Source organism: Pavona decussata, unplaced genomic scaffold (genome assembly GCF_977016875.1).
Source record: "Pavona decussata unplaced genomic scaffold, jaPavDecu1.1 SCAFFOLD_169, whole genome shotgun sequence".
NCBI classification, from domain to species: domain Eukaryota; kingdom Metazoa; phylum Cnidaria; class Anthozoa; order Scleractinia; family Agariciidae; genus Pavona; species Pavona decussata.
In genome coordinates this window covers 1,062,289-1,081,250 of record NW_028145580.1, presented here as the reverse complement: position 1 = coordinate 1,081,250, position 18,962 = coordinate 1,062,289, and the positions used below count along the sequence as shown (strand labels likewise).

Sequence of the window (18,962 nt, the reverse complement as noted above, 5' to 3'; positions counted from 1 at the left end):
AGACTACTCAAGAGTCAAGTGAGAAAATCGATGTTTCCTTTTATCAACTAGGTTGATAACGTAAAATGACGTTTTAGGACAGTAAATAAAGCACCTCTGTAACTTTTGAACTCATACAATTTGGATCTGTGCAAGATTTCTACTGTCAAGTGCAACGAGAACGTGGCCTAAGAGGTACTGCCAACATCATCCGGTGAAACACAAATACCTTTCTTCGACTGGGTTGTGTGATCAACTGCTGGACCTGTACCATAGGAATAAGTTCCGTCCATGGCCACAGTCCAGTCAAATTTGTCGTCATAACTCTGTGAGTACAGACACGTTCCATGTTCAAAGTCACATCGTCCAGACTGATAAGTAGAACAGCTCGACTCATCTGACACATCGCCCGCCATGCAGTCAGCACTGAAATCGCACACTGAATTCTTATCGATACAGCCGCCTTGTGCACACCTGGGAAAGGAGATAAAGTTGAGTATTGTTCCAAGATTGCTGCAGATTGGTCCCATAGGTATTAGCAAAGACGAGGGCCGAGTTGTTCAAATCCCGATTAGCGCTAATCCTGGGTTAAGTGTGAACAAGACTATAAGTTGCCATAGTAGTTAACCTACATTAGGGCTTATCGTGCTTCGAACAACCTGGCCCTGGTAAAGAGAAATGAAAAATTCCGTCTCCAATATCAATATTCTCCCAAATGATGCATACATAACATAAAAAAAAAAAAACCGAATTATGCACGTATGAGAAAATGATACTTCATTACTTTGGAATGCGGGGAGGGAATCTGATTGGTTCGCTTCGATCACGTGTGCTGAATACAGCTTTCTGATTAGTCGTCTTCTAAGGTTTCCGTATATCTAGATCTATTACCACTAGACCCAATCTCAACATGCATATTCGTCTGACTGTTCTCTATTAATTTCTCGCGCTACAAGAACGGAAAGTTAAAATGAATGAAAAACGAGGATGACTACATTGATTGTACTACGATAGTACACAGAATGCCCAAGTACTTTAAGGTCTTGCTTAGTTATTTTATTTGCTCATCTCTCTCTTTCCAAGTTATTTTTACTACCTCTCTTTCTATTTTCACAAAAGAAAGCCTCAATGAACACCAATGATGAGATACTGGTCATTGTTTGGGTCAGATCTTTGCGGGTTAGGCAAAATTATTGTGTTCCATGGTGTTCCAGCATTCCTAGTTTTTATTACACGGAAAAGTTTCATCAGATGCATACGTGTCTGGAACGTTGTTGCTGATGAACTGAACCTGTGTATGAACGCCCTGAATGATTTTAAACAGGCAATGGTAGAGTATTACAAAACTGCCTTAAGTAATTACGACTGTGAAAATCCCCGCACTTTTAATTGTCTGTCTTAAATGTAATACCGGTAAGTGTCGTAGTCTTGCTCACCCTGTCTCATGTTGCTTTTAATTTTGTGGTTATGTATTTAAACTATTCTTATATTTTTTAATTTTCTGGGCCCGCAGTAACTGGCTCACGCTGTTGCTGAATCCCCGCCACTTTTTCTTTGTTACTTTGTTTGATTACCCGAATGTATTTACATTATGTTGGCGAAGCTAATAAAATAAACTGAAATATTGTCAAGGTTAAGTGCCTGTGCTATGTAAACAAATCCTTTCTTTGCACTCACTGGAATTCAGTTGCAGTGCATTTCTTGGTAACGTCCAATGGTTGACAGTTCAAGAATTCAATATCATCTAAAGCAATATCACCCTTGTAACCATTGCTCTTCTTAGCTTCAAAGATGACCTACAAATCAAGACAGGTTGACATTAACATTTTTAATAGGTGTATTAGTTCACAGTTATCTTGAAAGTCAATTAAACAGCTAAAGAACAAAGAAACTTCCAGAAGGATTTCTCCCTCGCGATTTCAACCATTACTTTCTTTATCTGTAGCTTAAAAAAAGCTTTGTATTAAAATTTTTAACGGGAGGAATACAAAATCAACAGTAAATCCTTGGGCCCAGTTGCATAAAGCATCTTAAGATAAGTGGACGTTTTCTGCAGTTGATCCCTCCGTCCCAAAAGAATTTTCTCACGTGGCATATTGGATCATTATGGAGACAGTTAACTAAGGGTAGAGAATACAAAGAGGGGGCGACATCATCCTTTGGAAAACAGGAAAGGACTGAAAGACACTTCTACTTATCTTAAGATGCTTTATGCTACCGTGCCCTGGTGTATCAGTGGGGCAGGGCATGGGTGTCATTCGGAGCACTAAGGAAGGGGATCACTACTATCATCATCTGGTTGTGGAGGAGTTGATTACAACCTTACAGCCTTCTCTGGTTTGAATTCATATCTGGTTGTGGAGGAGTTGATTACAACCTTACAACCTTCTCTGGTTTGTCCCGGCTCAAGTGCATTTCCCTGTAATACTGCATGTCGTCTCTTCTGCCTGTATATAACTGGGCTCACATGAAGAAACACTAATTCACAGAGTGTCATTCTTTACAACGCTCCTTTACTGTTTCAATCAATCAATTTTCATACTGCACTTGACTTTTAAGGCCGTTAAAGGATGGAATGCGGCAGTGTGTCTGACCATACACTTAATGAAGTGATGCACTTCTGTGGAGATTGAATGATTCAATCACAATTTTAGGACACCTTACAGAAAACCATCCCAAGTTTTCTTGTGGGCTACAGATAAATTCCCAGAAGCTATGAAGAAAATTTATTGGGATAATTTAGATAATGAAAAATATGCAAATTAATTGAAAGTGTGCACACTTATGCATACTACATTGCGAGTCTCCATTCTCCCTGACATTTTGAAATCCCACCTTAAAGAGTCGCCTTGAACCAATGACTAGCCGACCATTACGCCATTGATTGCCCTGGCTTCCAGATTTGGTCCATATTACTGGCTGCGATCCATCCAAAAAGGCAAATTTCACCGAAAGGGTACCAACAGAAGTACCATACATGTGGTACCAGAAGGAGAGAATGCATTGCGGTCCAGTCTGGCCCATCAAAGGTGTTGTCAAAGGAGCCCTGTCATCACCTGACCCCCCTGAGCTCTCGGCATAGATGTACCATCCTGACAGAGTCCCTATAAATTTTAAAAAAAAGTTCATTGTTTTAGCATAGCTCAAGTTTTGACAATTATTACTGTCAGTGTGATGATGAATAGTACATTCACCAAGTAAAACTCTACTTTCATTGAACACCGAGGAATTACCAAAAATGGCTTCCTTTGCCCTTTGACAGCAACACTGAAATATTGTAGTTTGGTTGTATGGAATGTGAAGGACTGCAAGACTTTTCTCCAGATGAATGCAAATTACCCTAGAGTCATGAAACGGCCATAAGTGATAATTTGATTTATGTTAACAGAAGGGGTGATGTTTTTCTTTGTGGATAATTACACTTAATGGGAAATTCCTAGCATTTGCTAGCAACGTCACCAGTTTCAAATCGTGTCTGTGAAAAACAGCGTCTCCACAATGGCCAATAAAATAATACTATCCAAATGAGAATTTAAATAACAGTATTTAATTGAATGCTATTCGCAGTGGGAAAGAAACGTATTCGTCGTTTACAAAGAATTCTCATGGAAGGTGGCTATTAAAGTGGTGGCTGGACTGTATGAGTCTCATACCTGATGTGTGGTCTGCGGATGGTCCTGTGCCAGCAGTTCCAGTGGCACCCTGCTGGGCGAGCCAAGTGTAGGCCAAAGCGCGTCGTTTCCGAGTGGGATTATTAACATACCAGTTACAAAAGTCGCCACTGTCAAAGGTGCAGCGGGACTTCACACACTTACTTTCATCTGACCTATCCTGACAATTGCTTCGGAAGTCGCAAACCTGTGAGACAAAAAGTGAATGAATGGGTATGTTAGTAGCTTGTGGTGCTCCTTCCTATGAAAAAAGGTGAGAAGGTCTAAGTCACCTGTGTGCTAGGGATGCAAGCAGCAGGGCCTTGACTAGCACAGTTAAATTCAGCACTGCTACACTGGTGAGGCCGTGTGGTTGCTGGCTTAGGGGTTGGTGTGGCTGGAGGGGCAATGGGCAGTTGTCCATTGAATAGTTTACAGCCAGGAGTGAAGGACACATCATCAATGCCAATGTCACCAGTGTAGCTATCTCCACGGACACCTTCAATCAAAACCTGTCAAGTGAAAAAAAAATCATTTTTATTATCTTGCAACACAGTTTACATGGAAAAGGAGTTCACTCGAGACTGCTGTAGTAAAAAAATCCGGTCAGAGTTTGATCATAGTGGAGAAAACAGAATGCTTTTAACGTTGCGGATCCTTGTTGTATGCCGGTTACGTGACACATTATGGACCTAGCCAGTGATCAGGTTTAGGTTGTAACTGTGGGCACCCTTTTTTTCTTCCCATGCGCTTGACATGCTGAATACGATATTGTATTTCATGGCTAGGCTTAAACTTACGATATTTCTTTGTTTTTAGTTAATCAGGATTTCAGTTACAGTAAACAGTGCCTTCACATCTTGACCAAGTTACAATCATTCCATGTGATGCGCGTGTCTTATAACTCTAGTTTATCACTGTGAAGGAGATAGTCTTGAATTTAAGATATCCAAAAGTTGTATGGTATAATACTTTAGTAGAGAGTGGAAAGGCTGGACTGGAGGACAACAGACACGGTAAAATGAAGAAAGATTCACAAATAGTACAAGACTTCAACTGACGGTGGAGAGTCTAGAGTGATGACAACAGAGACAGTTTCCACTCTACACTAAAGAAATAGGTCATTAAAATATATTTTAGGAAGCCCTGGTTGTACTTTTATTGTGCAAAAACGTCTCAACCACTTTTGCCAATCTTGTGCTTGTAAGTGAAAGACAATAAAATCAAACCTGGAAGGCTTTGGATGAAGATAGTGGGATCACAGCCCTGTTCCAGATGGATCCTTGGGAACCCATTTTGCTCCATACTCTCTGTTGCGCGCTTCCATTCCGGTAAGTTCTGATATAAACATTGAGTTTCTCAGCAGAATCACCGTACATGTGGTAAAAGAAACGGAGTTTGCAGCGTTCAGGGCTTCCAAATGATGTTAACTGGAAGTTTCGGCTCACAAGCCAAGCCTTGTCGCCATATTTACGAGGCCAAGATGTCTCAACGTACATGTAGTAGCCATTCTGAGTGGTATGGTCTGATGGCGGGCCAGTGTTCCATGAAGATGTTGCACCTGTTTACACAAATGACGATGTCATATGTCGATTAAAGTCCACATAACCCCAAAAAATGTTTTCGCTTAAATAAATCTTTGCACCTGTTCGAAACGCATTGAGCCTTTTTGCGCCTTTTTTCAACCAAATCTTGACTTTTTATAGGCTGTAAAAGTTACGAAATCTAGCCATCATCTGTCCCATGACCGAGCTAGTAAGGGGCATGGGTGTCTTCCTTACTTGACGTCACAAACTGATTTTCATTGTATTAAGTCTTTGTGAAAATGCATGCAAAGCAGTTTGTGACGTCATGTAAGGAATAGACCCATGCCCCTTACCAGCTCGGTCATGGGACAAATGATGGATAGATTTCGTAACTTTTACAGCTTATAAAAAGTCAAGATTTAGTTGATAAAAGGCGCAAAAAGGCTCAATGCGTTTGGAACAGGTGCAAATATTTATTTAAGCGAAATTTTTTTTTTTTGGGGGGGGGGGGGGTATGGGCACTTTAAAAACACGAAAATTGCGATGACACTGATCAAGACCTTTATGGAGGTGGAGCAAATAAGTATCTTGTAGGTAGGGTGTACAAAATTATGGACTCTAGGAGTAGAAGAGGTCAGCTATTCCAACTTTTTGCCTGAGCCGTCTTTATGAGCAAATCTGTCTATTAACAGTTTATAAGCTGATGCCATAAGCTGGTCAAGAACGGGGACTCAAGACTGTGGGTATACATCAAATAGCATAAACAGTACTTTTCTCAATATTCTAATTGACACTGTTTTCGTACCACAAAACATCTTAAAATGCTAACCTCGTCTTCGAGACCAATTGAAGTCATCTTCAGAACTCTGAGTCCAGTCACAAGGGCCTCGAGAGAAGTCACATCGTGTGGTGTATGCACCTATAAAAAAAATTAATCGGTAACAATGCATTACATCTGGACAAAATCTAGACAAGAATCACAAGCTATGGTTACTGCTCTTTCAGATTAAAGTTGATATTCTCAACTTCAAAATCTGAAGGTAATCATTAGGAGTTTGAAAGTGCCAGCAATCATAATTTCTACGGACACATGCATTCTATTAAACTGTAAGGCATTTTCTTAGTACAATAGCCCTTTTCACGGTTAATTTTTCTCATTTGCATTACAATGTTATCCAACGTGGATGCGAGGCATTTTCGGGCTAAAACTACAAAATAGCCCGAAATTGCCTCACATACATGCTAGATTTCATTGTAATGCAAATGAGCAGAGTTAACCGTGAAAAGGGCTATTAGTTTATAGTTAGCCTTTTAGCTTTACATAGGTTCTATAAATTACCTTTCTTATAGCCATTGTAAATTTTGTAGTTTTCGTCTTTTCAGTCCATAGTAATTGTAATGTTAACGGGCTCTTATTATTTTTTTTTCTTTTGGATTTTATTGTGATGTCTGTAATGCGCATTTGATTATTTTTATAGAAAATGCGCAATATAAATATTAATTATTATCATTATTATTATTATTATTATTAAACTGCCATACCACATCGAGATTCATCCGAGTTGTCACCGCAGTCATCATTGTAATCACAGACATAATCATTCTTGACACAAGATTTCCGTGCACAGGTGAATTCTGGACAACTGTTTGCAACTGGTGGGAGAGCGCAACCAACAAACTGGATGTCATCAATTGCAATGTCTCCTCTATACGTTCGGCCACGAGTAGCTGAAAAAGAATAAAAGTGGGATTTTTAACCCAGGACACTGCGTATAAACACTGCACTCCTCGTATGGCTGTAAAAATACCGTCGATAAGTGCTCTTTTCCGGAAAGATGTTTTATCTGTACGAAAAACTCTGAACATCGTGGGATTGACAGATTTTGTGCCACTTGTGACCATTCAAACTTTCATTAAAAATATATTTTTTTGATACTAGTAAGAAAACATGCATCATCGAGTCGAAACATTGGAGCAGGATTCAAGATTACGATAATTGCAGTATGGAAGAGACAAGCGGGTTCCTATGGCACACGTCCGTTTTATCAAAAACTTTCAGCTATTGTGACAATACGTTTTGTTAAGGTTGCATTGTCAAGTCTGTAACATGCCACAGTGGAGAATGTTCAATTTGCACAGCATACAAGAAACATGTGAAATGTAATGGAATTCCTTTTTTGAAGACAATTTCAAGACTATCATTGCAACATTTTATGAAATACCAGAAATTAAATCTCTACTTCTGCGAAGTTTCAAGGGTGCAATTCTCCCTACCTTGGAAGAGAATCTGGAATGGTCCGGTCTTCTTTCCAATTCCAACTGTTCCTTGCAGCCACCTGTTCCCCTTGTTACCAGACTTCCTCCACCAGAGTGTTAGTCGGTTGCTTATGTTAAGGTAGACGTTAAGGGATCCAATTGACGAGCCATACATGTGGTACCAGAATGTCATCTTGCAGTTAGAATGAGCCTGGTGAAAAAGAGAACATCATTAATGCAAGACCAAATCTGAGCTTGCATAATTGAAACTTAGTTATAAGGAACAACAGAGTCTTAAGGTATCAGCCTTTTATGGAACCATCTGAATGCAGGTTGGTCTAGCGTTCATCGTTTAAACATGAAATTCTACGAACTACGAAAAATACTACGGATTGGTCTTTTCTAGACTACTCAACATGAAACTATAAACAGAAGTTAGTCCCGAACAGAGTACTATAGAGATTACAAGATTTTAAAAGAACTTAGCTTTAAATGGTTGTTAGTCAATCTGTGTTAAAGTATACCTAAGCATCTCGGCTCAAACACAATAATAAAATAATCATGCGAATTTCAGTTGCTTTCACAGGAATTTGAGAATGTTGGTTTTTGTCGAGCGAGGAAAACCAGAGTAGCCAGAGAAAAAACCCTTAGAGCAGGGACGGGAACTAACAAGAATCTCAACACAAATATGGTGTCAACACCGGAAATCTAACCCGGGCCACATTGGTGGGGGGCAAGCGCTCTCACCAATGCGCCATCCCTGCTCCCCCAAACACAAAAGGATCAAAGGAACACTCACGAAGAAGAGGGCACGAAGTGCGGAAACCATAAGAAACATTTAGTGATTTCCACGACACAAGGAGAGAAACGAACCTTTCCAACGTGACAACCCATTTCCATCCCCGTCATCTCAAGCTACAGATACTGATACTTCGAAATCACCAGTACGTTATCATTTTAAAAATGTTAACCTTACCTTCTTGAAAAGAGGGCTGAGAAGCCTAGCACGGTCCCCAACACTGCCGTATGACGTCTCAATGTACATGAAATAGCCTTGATTTGTCCCAGTTGTATGATCTACTGAGGGCCCTGTACCAATACTTGGAGTTCTACCTCGTTTGCGCTTCCAGTCAAAGTTGTCTTTGTCAGTGTTGATCCAGCCACATTGGTTGCTCTCAAACGTGCACGTGGCAGCTGTGAATGACACAATCCAGTATTAGACCTCAACACAGAAGGCAGTGAAAGTTAATATGCGACAGACACCTTTCTGGAACATCCCGACACAAGATATCTAAATGGGCATGTCAACTTCCTTTTGTATAACAAAGTTGGAAATGCACTTAAGATGAATTGCGCCTAAACTCCATAACATTTCACTCATTTAGTTCCAAACTACTCGATCTGCTACGGATACTTCTCTAGTAAGTAAAATTAATCGGTTGATAAGTGAACAAATTATAGAAAGCGCAAGTTGTGTGTGGGCTTTATTATTTAAAAACCATTAAAGAAAGCACCAGATGTTTCTGCTTTGCCCTTCTTCATTGTCTCCATTGGATTAAGCCCTTTCTGAGAATGACAGATGTTGATCCGCTCCTGTCACTGCACTTCCTCATAATATACAACATCTCCCACGGAAACAAAAGCTTTTATCGCACAGATACCTCTCAAACAAGACTCACAAAGGTTTGAGTGTTGTGTGGAGAAAGTCCTGGAAGCACGGTATTGCACTGCATTAAATTTTTGCATACAAATCCTTTTACGTTTTAAAAGATCAAATGGTCAATAGTTACCAGCCTTAAAGTTGGGCATTTTCAACAAGATCGTTCCATTTCTGATATACACTATGTTATATCCCCAGATTTACTGAAATGTTGTTCATGATTCCTTAACCGCAATGAAATATTTCTGGGATTGGTAGCTAGATCCCTGATCACAGTTATCAGCTGTATCATACTTACGGCAGGACCTCTCATCAGAGCCATCAGCACAATCCAAGTTGAAGTCACACACTTGGCCTAACGTAATACATTTTCCATCACTGACACAAGCAAACTGGCTTGACAAGCAATTATTGGGAGCAGCAGTCGTGACAGGTGCTACAGTTGAGCCTACTGATGGCAGAGAACCATTGTAGAGCTGGCAACTGGGTTTAAGGGCAATGCTGAGATCATCAATAGCAATATCACCCTGGTATCCTCGGCCTCTTACGCCTATAAGGAACAACAGATAAAACGTTAACTTTGTATGATAGCGTGTCACTCAGGTCACAGAAAACTGTCCGTTCTCTGTATTAACCGGTGTCCGTATTAAGGTGATTCCGCTGAAAAAGAAGGAGTACTTAAAATTGTCTAAGACTTGGTCCAGTTCATGACTATGTTATGAGCATTACAAAAATGCAATAAAAAATGGGGGTCGCCGGGCTCGTTTTTGTGCAACCTGGATGGCTATTATAGTAAATAGATGACCCACGAGGTTTATATTAGGAACGCTAGTAATCAGAAAAGGGAACTATCATTTCTAGAAAAATTAATTTCTTGCATTAAAAATTTACTTTAATCTTACACAACAAACTATTTTCATTGAACTGGGATTAAGATTATGAAAGAAATTAAAGATTTTGCTGCGTGTGCACGTAAGCAGCACTACCTAAATACATGCTTTTTAAAGCATTCAATTAAAAATATCTCAAAGTAGAGTATTAAACTTTTCTTTAAATCGCGGTATATAGTGGTCAACCGTATGACATTTAAATTGATGTATTAAAAAATAGGGGTCACCGAGCTCGTTTAGAAGAAAAGGACCATTTATTTTCCTACCGAGCTTAACCTCAAGGAAATCCCGTAATGTTGTGCGTGCGCGCGCTAAATGACGCGAAAAATTATGCGCAGCAAGGATGCGCAACGCAATTCAATGGAATCACCTTAAACGGGTTAATTTAAGACAAAATGTATGAGCATTTCTTTGGGGCAAACACAACTGTCCGTAATAAGGAAGTGTCTGTAAAGCGGAGTTCCACTGTATATGTACAAAATGGGAGGAAAAAGGTGAAGACATGACACACCCCGTCGGAACTTTTTTCCTTTATAATCAACACAGCTAACACTTATCATACATACTCACCTTCAATAACAACTTGGAATGGCTGATTTCCATTTGTCAGTTGGACTACTGATCGAATCCAGTTATCTCCAATGTTGCCAGAGATATTTGCAAGTCTTGTGAGTGGTCCGTTCGATGTGGTACGCATATACACTACTAAGGCATTGACATGTTGACCAAACATGTGATAGAACATGCGCAGGGTACACTGTCCTCTAAGGAGTGGGCTGCCGAGTCTGGCACGGTCCCCAAACCTCTGACCAGAGGTCTCTATGTACAAATAGGAGCCTAGAAAAGGAAGCATTTCGATGAGTCTTTTTTTTGTTATTTGACATCCAATGCCAGAATCAAAGAGAGACTCTGGTCACATTTAAACACTCCTCCACCATTAGGCTGATGGGAAACTACCTATTTCAGAACAAAATATATTTTTTTTCCACACCCATTTTCTGAGCTGGCTAGGGCCCTATTTCTCTAAAGTCCCATTAAGGGTCTGGCAAGTATTTTTGTCAAATTCCTTTCTTATCAATTTTAGTACAATTTCTTCAAAGACTCACAGATAACGAAGACTTACCTTTCAAAATCAATAGAGAGTGAATGCCTACCGGTACATTGCATATAAATTAGTTTCGGGTTCGGAAAGTTAGTGGTATTTTTGAGCAAAGCGCACCATACCCATTTTCAGACCAACATGAAAGATCTCGGGTTAAATTTTTGATACTTCAAGGAATTTCTTTAGTTAAATTATTTAATAGATTAGGGCAGTTTCCATTAAATTTTTCCCAAAAAGTGGGGAATCCTCGGATGCCCGAAGAACCTTCCAGATGGCTTAGACCTTGCCTAACACTACATGTCAACACATATTCTAATGACATTACTGACTATGTTGGAAGTATGCAGTTTACCTATCAACACTGCAACAGGAAGTTTATTTCTAATGTTAGCGACTACCTTGAGGACCAAGGGACCAAAATGGTCAAGTTTCTATTGAAATGCCTACCTGCCGTGGTGCCCAAGGTATGGTCCCTGGAAGGTCCAGTGTTAAAGGATGGAGTCTGGCCCTTTCTTTTGGTCCAGTCAAATTCATCATCAGTTTGCTGCCGCCAGTTACACAAGTCCTTTTCAAAGTTGCAACGTGCCAAGTAGTTACTGCATGAACTTTCATCGGAGTTGTCTCCACAGTCATCAGAAAAGTCACACACCATGCTCTTCTTGATGCAAACATTATTTCCGCAGCTTCAAAAGTAAAATTCATATATTTATGTGCCATTGACGAATTGAGTAGTGGACCGTAATTATACCCCCAGTTAGCTCATAGAATGAGTGACATGAAAAGCCAATGTAAAACCTCCATTGACTTTGATTATGTTTCACTGTTCAAGAGTTAGCCAAGGCTACCCAACTTCTTACTGGAGCTAAACCTGGTATCTGCAGCATGAAGCAACTAGGAGCACACATCCATTGTGTGGTTACCCCACGCGACAAGTCACTGAGCCAATTAAATACCCGCGTACAGAGAGACAATGAGGAGTTAATTAAGCCACTTGTTCAAGGAAACCAGCAGAGACTAGGCATCAAACTACTGACTTTCCGATCTGATGTCTAACACAATAAACATCACACCACCGAATCTCCACAAGTGACAAACTGGTTCGCAAAAGATAGACAGTATTCTATCCACCTTTCATGACACTTGAGAATTTTAGACACAAAACGTGATTCCTTGTGATCGAAGAATGGCGATCTGTCATGTTTTGAGGCCAAAATTGAATTATCTTCATTTTTATTTGAGGAACAGTTTGAGAAATTATTTAGGAAGGGCTTGTAGTAAAAAGAGCAATCCAATTGTTTTCCTGTTAATCAACCATGAGTGCATTTTTTCTGCCCAAACAGCAGAAGGGAATCCAGATTTCACCACAGTCTTCAATACAAAAGGGATATCTTTATTTAAAGAACAGCATCACGAATCCATAGAGTCCTACTCAAAATGCATGCATCAGATGACATCTATATTTCAGTTACAAAGAGTTGTGATCTAAGCATATATTTAACAATTGTTCCACGAGTGCATGTTGGCTATAATCATTTCATATCCAACAAGCACGAGTGGAATAATTGTTTTATTGAAAACAATCAAGAAATATTGCTAGATCTCGCTAATTTCGCTTTGCAAGAACAACCAGAAGACCACTTAATGGTCACCATTTCTCGGTCATGGTATAATGACTCATATACCATGGCCGCTAAGCCAATCAAATCCCTGGAATTGCATTATACAATGATCCAGTTTTAAATAATTAGGAATATTCCAACAGTTGACTCTGGTGCTTGTGGGAGAGGGTTAAACTACAAGAGAGCTACCCATGGAACGCGGAATTGAAACTTTTACCTACCGTTGCATATTTGATGGCAATTGGCTGGGACACTGCGGCCGCTGCATACAGTTGATCATCGAGATAGAATCAATTGCAATGTCACCAGACCAAGAAATTCCACGGGTTGCTTCAAACTCAATGGTGAATGCAGTCTTCCTGCGTCCCAGTGAAACATATGTTTGATACCACCTGTTTCCTTGATTGCCTATTTCAAAATTGTAAAATTCAAAACACTTACAACTCTGTAAGAGTACTTCTTAACTTTTCTTAAGTTCATCATTTATTCATGAAGAAACAAAAAAGAAGAAAGGAACTCAGTACCGTGAAGGAGGTGTGTAATAATAAAAAGTTTGAGAAGCTATATCAAACACTCGAAAGAGTGTTGCATCCTATTTCCAAACACCTAGAGGTTGGTTAAAAAAAACTTGGCTGTACCTCGTCTTTTTAACCCCCTTCTTGGTGTTTGCAAATCGGATAAAACACTCTTCTTCGTGTTTATTACATTTAACCACAAAGTCATTTCTTTAAAAACAAGGCGAAATGGGGAATGAGCTCTGTTATTGACTTTTGCCATGGTATGTGCATCCCTTTTATTTATTTCTCTTTTCTTTCAACCCTTGGTTGTAATTACATTGCATATTTTAGAGTGGGCGAGTCATAATAAACAAAACAAAATGGGATAAAAGGGAATGAATTAGAAATGGGAATGACTACACCTTACAAAAGTTTCCTTCCATCATAGGACTTACCCCTCATCTCAACTGGGAGGTGTACGCGAGGATGTACTCAAAACACTTACAGTGCAACGAACTCAACTGGGGCCACTGAAAAAACCGACACTTTGAAATGTTCTCGTTTTTGATTGGTTTACAAACTACCAAAGCCAGACTCCTTTGCTGTAAACGTGACCTGTGATTGGCTGATCAATGTTGGGCGGCCCCGGTTGAGTTCGTTGCACTGTAAAAGACGTTTCCTTGAGGCTGACATAAAATACTACAGGCAAGCAGTGAAACAAGCTTGAGAGAGTTGCAGTGAACTATGCTCCCGGGGTGTAACATATGTAACAAACGGAAACAAACCATTTAGGGTCCACATTCTGGTCCTAGTGGTGCCATCATTGAGGTACACAGACAACCTGCCAATAGAAGATCCATACATGTGGTACCAGAAACCAAGCTGGCAGGCGCTATATGCTAGCTGGTACCGAGGGCTGACGAGGACAGCTTTATTGCCTACTAGGCCTGTTGAGGTCTCGATGTATAAGTAGTAACCTGACATCAAGAACAAAAAAACTGTAAGAACAGGAAATGCTCCAGTACAATTTTTACAATAACTGTCAAAATTCCCACGGGCTAATTGACTCGTAGCTATTGTCTATAAGAGTACAGACAATAAAAATGACGTCAGATGTAACGCGCGCTCTTTCTCAACGGAAAATAAAGCCAATTCCGCTTGTACTGTCGATTTGCTAACTCCACCAGAGATGAAAATATTTTAGATGAAACACTGTTTTGGGACTGACCCCAAGACTATAGTCAACTATAGCAGCTATTACTACTAGTTTAGCATCTCTAGCCACATTTCATGACTCATAATAACTATATATTTATTTAGGAAACATTACACGAGACAATGGGCATTGAGTCATATGCCCATATAAACATTAACACAATGCAAATTTGGAAATCATAAGAAAACCAACTGTTCCCATAATAGACCATTTCCGAGTTGCTTTAAACCTCATTATGAAAGCGAGGCTAAGTGCAAAGTTTTTGTTATGACAATTCGTTTTCATTCATATGCAAACAAAACTAATTTTCATATGAAATGTTTTGCACTTAGCCTCGCTTTCATAGTGAGGTTCACAGCAACTCGGAAATGGCATATTGCAATATACACAGCTGAATAACAATGTGTCACTTACCACTGGTACTATTATCAGCATCCTTGCAAGGGCCTGTATTAAAGCTTCCAGTGCAACCTCTGTGCCGCCTCCAGTCAAAGTTGTCTTGATTGGAATTAGCCCAGCCACACATATTGTTCTGAAAGTTACACGGGTAGCCACAGGTGGTCTCATCTGTCATGTCGTTGCAGTCGTTGTTGAAATCGCACTTCTTTTTCAGGTCAATGCAGGAAGAAGAATCACACTTGAAACATGTCGTCGAGGTTGGGGTAGGAGATGGTGTTGGAAGACCTTCAAAAGAAATGGCAAACCATTACGTTGGTAATGAATTATTTGCATCCTGAGGTATCAGATGTGTGCCATCTGATTCAATCATCACTTGTTTTTACTATAGCTAGAACAAGGGAAAAAGGAAGTTACAGTTAAAGACGGAAAGATTTATGAAAGATCATAACCAGTAAAAGACCATCACTCCCACCCCAGATGTGTGTATTGATCAAGGTCAATTATGAACAAAAGGAACGGGTTTGTGGCAAGGTTAAAATAGATATTCCATAAGGAGACAAACAGCATGTTAACATAGCTGGTGAATAGAGTAACTGAAGGGCTGGATGCATAACCGACATAAAGTGCATGTCAGATTGCTTTTTATCGTTTTAGCTCAGTTCATGCACAGGCCTTCGATTCCTTCAGGAAACGTTGCTCCAATGTTTTATCCACTGCTTCGTGCTGATACTCTTCTTAATACATAAAGGATATGGTCAGAGGCACACGCTGTAGTTTAAAGTCACACCGATTCCCTTTCCCATACCTCGTTTATACACAGACCAGTTTCACTTTGACATGAGTGCAAGACGAGCACTTACCAGGAATTGTACCACCAACACGGCAATCAGAGGTGAATGAAATGTCGTCAATTGCAATATCTCCCTGATATGAGGTGCCAACAACTGCTTCAAATACAACCTGTGGAAAGTATTAAGTTGGCTCTGAGTCATTTAAGGGTGTATCAGCTAGTGAAATATGCCCACAGCCATCCCTTGGTTAAATCTCTGGTGATTCTGTATGAACTTGTTCCACAAAAATGTACTTTGTCCTAATTAAGATAACTTAACCCTTTCGCTCCCATGGGAAATGTCGTATTTTTGTAAAACGGCAACTGTGAACCCCTACACCAATTAAAAGGTTTTATCTGGGGCATTGTATAAACCATTCCAGCTACATGCAAGACATTACGGAAGTAACAGAAAAGAATGAAAAGTGTTTAAAACGAGAAAATAAAAACCTTATCATCAGGTCACGCACGCAAAGAACGTCTGAGAAGGAGGTCAGGTCCAGTAACATTTCATTGGAATTTACTTCAGCATTAAACAAGTCACTTTGAGAATGATGTATTAACCAGTAAATGACACAGACAATCTCGGGAAGAAAATCCGAGTGCTCCTATCAGGAGTCGAACCTAAGACCTTCCGATTACTAGTTCGGATGCTTTACCACTGAGCTACAGGAGACTCGTGGGAGCTAAGGCCATTAAACTAGGTTCATGGGACAAGCATCCTGCATACTGCTAGGATTGGAATGTCAATGTGTGGCATATGCGCAATAGCGCAACTTGGAGTAACAAAATTCGCAACCACATTTGATACTGAATGTGTCTATGATGCAGTTGACAGAATTGGGACAACATACCACCGATGTCAACAAATCACTCATATTGATTTACTTGCTTGAATTCTACTCTGTTCGGCTCACCTGGAAGTTCTGCGCAATATTTATGTTAGCTGTTGACTTCAACCACTTGTCCCCTTGGTTCCCTGATTTTGTCCAAATCCTTGCGAGTGGCCCACTGGTGCTCGTTCTAGTGTAAACGTTCAGAGTTCCAATATGTGAACCATACATGTGGTAGAAGAATCTTAACTGACATGTGCTTGAGGGCCTGAAGACAGCACTTGCTAGCATCGCATTGTCACCCCTTTTGCGTGGGGAGGAAGCTTCAATGTACATATAGTAGCCTGTAAATTAAAGGGAATACATATCAAATGGATTATTTAGCATGTCCTACCAGGTTATTCTACGATCTACCAGTAGTCCATGGAATTCTCATTGTAAATCGATGGTTAACATTTGTCAACAATAAATATGGCTTATTATTTTTACTATGAAGTATTATCATTCTTGATGCGTTGTCTCTTTTTTGGTCACTCAAGCCATTGCTAGACATTCTTTGCTCTTATTTTCCCTTTACTTTAATTGTTGAAGACAGTGAAACCTTTGGATCCAAGATTCGTAGTCAGTACATTGTCTTTCTAGTGAGATTAATCCTGAAACAGGCACCGTTCCAACCTGAAGCTTTGTTGTATTTCCTGACATGTAATTTAGAGGCATCCAAGATCATACTGGATTTTAAGGCGTAGTGCCAAGGGGGTTTTGAAATCTTTTGTTAAAAATGGTGAGATAAGACATTGACTAACTACAAAATAATTCTAGAACAACGAAAGGAGATAAATCCACTCAATTCTTGAAAGGAGCAACTCGTGATCTGTTGTAGCACATTTTGGTAACAAAAATGCGAGAACGTGAAAAACCTTAGCCTAACATTTTTTAAGGTTTCAATCCATTCCGACCTACTCTGCGTCTGCCAGAGGCACTAATCGACAGTTTTATTGCACTGGGCTGACAATTTATAACAATACTAGACAATTATTTTCGTTTCTGTTGACAGACAAACATTTTTGGGTTTTCAAATGCTATGTCTTACCATTAGACGACTGAGTGGTATGGTCAAGAGAAGGCCCTGTTCCAAAGGAGCCTGTCCTTCCTGCTTGCCTCCTCCAGTTGAAAGTGTCATTTGCTAATTGCGTCAAGTCACAAAGTCCAGCCTCAAAGTTGCACCTGCAAATTGAATAGGGAAATATTCTAGTCAGCCTCCGCCATTTTCGATGCCATCGAAATTATTGATATTGCATGGTGAAGCGAAATCTTATTGCTTTAGTGTAAGTTGTGTTCCTGAAAGTATACTACATTATCTTTAGTAGTTTTTCAGTGATTTCGTTCTTTTCGACATGCTCGGAGTTAAATATAATAGCCAAACTCTCGCATATAAACAAAAATAAAGGTATGGCTGACTAGGGCCCTTTAAACCCTTTAAGCCCTAACAGTGATCAGCATCATATTTCTCTTTGTAATATCAATGCTCACTCAACCCCTGAGGATATGAGAATTAAGTATACCATCATATGAGAATTAAGTATAACTTCTCCCAGTACGTTTATAAGAAAAGTACGGGGACAAGATAGAAGAATTTGTTCTTTGACAATAGGGGTTAAAGGGTTAAATGTCCAGCTGGACAAACTGTCAGTAAATGGAGGAAAAGAGCGAGCTAGTACAGAGTACATATCTACCACTATTATCTATCCACTGAAGATCTACTAAACCTTATGTACGAGGCCATAAAAACACCTTGGGTATAAGATGCAACATAAAAAAGGAGAGCGTTCCATTACTGTCCCTGGTTTGTTCTCATTTTTATGTAGTTCAAGAAGGTTAGGGTTAGGTGGCCATTTGCACCTTAAGGTTACCCTATACCTTCAGAGGTGTCTCGCGTTTAAGCGATGTAGCGCGTCCGGTTTAAACTGTAGATATCTACACCCCTATATCCAATTAAAGCTTATAGAGCTGGCTATCAAACTATACCAAGAATTTTGAAACAAAATGAATTGTCGAATTTTTCACGACCTCTAAATGCGAGCGTCCGAATCACCTTTTTAAAGCTACAAGTCAAAGCGAATTTTGTTTTTCGATAATTTAATTTGCTCCTCAGTTTCCGGACCCAAAGTGCTAAAAAAAACGTGTCTGCGTTTTGCCATATTCAATTGCAATGAAAAGTTATAGAGCTTTTTCGAAATAGGATGAAAAAAAAAATGTGGAGTGATCGTACAAAAATCGTTCTCGGAGAAAAAATATTTCGAAGAAAAAATTCGCAGGCACGTTTTTGTTGTTTATATGTTAAACTAGCTACTGTCCAAATTTGAAGGCAAACGAACAAATTCCTTTTGAGTTTTAGCTCTTTGAAGTGGCTCCTCCAAGTGAAAAAATTGATTTGAGAAAACAGCGCTAAAAATTCGGCAATTCGTTTTATTTCAAAATTCTTGGTTTAGTTTGATAGCCAGCTCTT

The 18,962-nt window shown here is 39.7% G+C and overlaps 1 protein-coding gene across 2 annotated transcripts in view; it reads right to left on the bottom strand.

Annotated features, from left to right (window-relative positions):
- The window catches only part of LOC146464102 (MAM and LDL-receptor class A domain-containing protein 2-like), a 140,985-nt gene that overhangs the window by 27,600 nt on the left and 94,423 nt on the right, over positions 1-18,962 (bottom strand). For both annotated transcript variants that reach the window (XM_085130168.1, XM_085130169.1), the window contains 19 exons: positions 17,547-17,680; positions 16,541-16,800; positions 15,655-15,754; positions 14,810-15,079; positions 13,965-14,156; positions 12,904-13,090; positions 11,511-11,746; positions 10,532-10,798; positions 9,370-9,621; positions 8,388-8,605; positions 7,430-7,622; positions 6,698-6,883; positions 5,985-6,074; positions 4,859-5,190; positions 3,923-4,141; positions 3,633-3,837; positions 2,815-3,083; positions 1,657-1,775; positions 209-453 (listed from right to left, as the gene is read on the bottom strand). In XM_085130168.1, coding sequence (XP_084986294.1) covers positions 209-453; positions 1,657-1,775; positions 2,815-3,083; positions 3,633-3,837; positions 3,923-4,141; positions 4,859-5,190; positions 5,985-6,074; positions 6,698-6,883; positions 7,430-7,622; positions 8,388-8,605; positions 9,370-9,621; positions 10,532-10,798; positions 11,511-11,746; positions 12,904-13,090; positions 13,965-14,156; positions 14,810-15,079; positions 15,655-15,754; positions 16,541-16,800; positions 17,547-17,680 — 3,974 coding nt within the window. The remainder of the gene's footprint in view (positions 1-208; positions 454-1,656; positions 1,776-2,814; positions 3,084-3,632; positions 3,838-3,922; positions 4,142-4,858; positions 5,191-5,984; positions 6,075-6,697; positions 6,884-7,429; positions 7,623-8,387; positions 8,606-9,369; positions 9,622-10,531; positions 10,799-11,510; positions 11,747-12,903; positions 13,091-13,964; positions 14,157-14,809; positions 15,080-15,654; positions 15,755-16,540; positions 16,801-17,546; positions 17,681-18,962) is intronic.